Source organism: Pygoscelis adeliae, unplaced genomic scaffold, assembly GCF_000699105.1.
Source record: "Pygoscelis adeliae isolate BGI_AS28 unplaced genomic scaffold, ASM69910v1 Scaffold179, whole genome shotgun sequence".
Classification (NCBI taxonomy): domain Eukaryota; kingdom Metazoa; phylum Chordata; class Aves; order Sphenisciformes; family Spheniscidae; genus Pygoscelis; species Pygoscelis adeliae.
The window spans coordinates 1,324,055-1,326,427 of NW_008825612.1; the positions used below are offsets into that span (position 1 = coordinate 1,324,055).

The 2,373-nt window shown below is 42.3% G+C and overlaps 1 protein-coding gene across 1 annotated transcript in view; it reads left to right on the top strand.

The window, feature by feature from the left end:
• The window catches only part of KCNH5 (potassium voltage-gated channel, subfamily H (eag-related), member 5), a 153,192-nt gene that overhangs the window by 27,552 nt on the left and 123,267 nt on the right, over positions 1-2,373 (top strand). The window contains exon 4 of the mRNA XM_009332731.1: positions 352-467. Within this exon, the coding sequence (XP_009331006.1) occupies positions 352-467 (116 nt within the window). The remainder of the gene's footprint in view (positions 1-351; positions 468-2,373) is intronic.

A 2,373-nucleotide genomic window follows, 5' to 3' on the forward strand; every position in this document is an offset into this window, starting at 1 on the left:
GCAGACTTGGGAAGCCTTTGCATTAACTTCAGTGGCTTAGAATTAGATTTCAGCAGCAGAGTAACTCCCCAGAATGCTGAAAGCACAATGTGATTCCTCTAACACAGTGTCTCCAAAAGGCAGAAGAAAGAACAAGCCAGAGCATTTTGATTTTACTCAGATTTACTTCTGGTTGCCTTGAAGCAGCGGTATCTTTCCTCTTTTGCAAGGTCTTTAAGCCTGAAGCTGTTCTGTGCAGCAATTTAGAGGAACTATTCAAATCTAAGACTTAACATCAGTGAACACGAAGGAGATTTGCTAGCGATGAATGAGGTTTGAGTACTTCTGACACGATTTCCTTCTTTCCTGCAGGTTGGACAAAGTTTGCTCGGTTGACGCGGGCCCTGACGAACAGCCGGAGCGTACTGCAGCAGCTAACGCCGATGAACAAGGCCGAGGTGGTGCACAAACACTCCCGGTTAGCCGAAGTAAGTGGGACAGACACCAGCCAGCTGCTTTTGTAAGGCAGGAAGAGAGGGGGGGATAAAAACCCAAACCTATTCCTATTTATAAATAATAATTTTGGAGGAAAATATTTCCCAGCTCAGGAAATTCAGAGGCTGATTTTTTCAGCCTCTCCTCTGCTCATCCTAAAGCAGCGCTATGCGCCAAGCCCATGGTTCTGGGACAGGTCATGCTCTTTCAGTCATGAAAACAGTCTCTGTAGGTCGCTTTTATTTAAATGGCCCTATTTCTGTGCATGCAATTCTCAGTTTGCTGGTTGTTGCTTAACTTGGGGTGCACAGTGTGCTCCTCGGGCAGGGTGACAAACTAAGGCTTGGGGACTGGCCCCGAATCTGTCCCCATGGACCACAGGGAAGTGTCTTTCCAGGGGAAGAGGAGACACTGTGTGTGCATGTGAGTCTAGGAACTTTCCCAGGGTCTGGAGGTGGGTGACCACCTTCCCAGAGGAGAACTGCTCTTTTTCTCTTGTTCTTGCAGCATGGTTGCAGCGTGCCAAAAGCAATCGGCTGGATGCACCCTGGCCTCCAGCAATTATGAGAAATGTCAGGGCAGAGCTGTCATGACGCTGTTACCATGCTCACTTGCTCTTTGAAATCACTGGCTAAGAAAGATAAAGAACAGTTCTGACATTTGTCTTAAAGCTGTCTCCTTGCCACAGTTTTATAGACAATTAGGAAAAAGAAAACCACAAAATTTCTTTCTAGAAATTAATTGTTCATACTCAGATCACTATAGTCTCTTTTGACCTTATTTAATACAGAAAGTGCATGTTCCTAACTGAATATCCCTGTAAGCTTGAGAAGCATGAGGCATATCTGAAGTTCACATTTAGGTTTGAAAAGTTAATAAAATACTTCTATTTTTTACCTTTTCACAGTGCATTTTTTATGTGCATTTTTGAGGTCACCTATAAATAGCCAGACAAATGGTTTGTGTTGTGCTGGTGGTGTATCATGATATTTAGATCTGTTCCGATCGCTAAATGATGAACAATGGATTTACATTTACATTTGCGTGAATGTGTTCTGTATCTGGTAAGTTGCAAAGCCAAACTGTAAATTATTTTTTTTCTTGAAGTTTTATTATGTTGCCTCTTCTCTGCTCTTCATTTTATCTACCCCAGGGCTTCCCTTATCTTTCCAAGTCCCTGACTCCTATCAGACAATAGGCGTTTAAAAATAAACCTAGCTAACATAGAAATGCTGTGTTTCCTTTCTCAGATGTGACATTTCCTCCAATTTTCACCTACTCAGCATTCAAGTTAAATAAAAGTAAAACCTTCTCCTGAACCCATTTCCTGTCCATAACTTGTTTGATATTTTACACACCTGTGTAGTAAAATATCAGGTTATACCTGGCTAAACTGAATGTCGAGCACCTCCTTCAGTGCTCTTGGGGAGGCATTTCCTTCCTGCAGATATTTGAATTTTCAATTTTCCTGCTTAACACTGAGGTGCTACACTGCTTAAACCCTTGGCTTTCTTTGCTACCGCTGATCTACCTCATCCATTGACACATCTGCGCCAGCTGTCACGTTTGGGTGTTTTTCCAGCAGGGATGACTTGATGACACATTCCCGGGTCAGTGCTGCTGTCAGTAACAAACTCAGTGCTCTTTTCTGAACGCTGCAGAGAAAATCCCCCAGGGACTGCCCAGTGTGTGGGTCTCAAGCTACCAGGCAGCTGTTTATCATTAGTTTAACAGCTAAATGTATTTCTTAATGCCATTTAAAATCTAGCGCTTAATCTGTCTTGAAAGTCAATAATTTTTTCTTAGTCTGAAGTATTGCTGTTGATGCAGCCCTGAATTTTGCTGATTTTTTTTTTTTTTTTAGTTTTTATTTTTTTTGCTGAAGTGTATGGGGGGCAA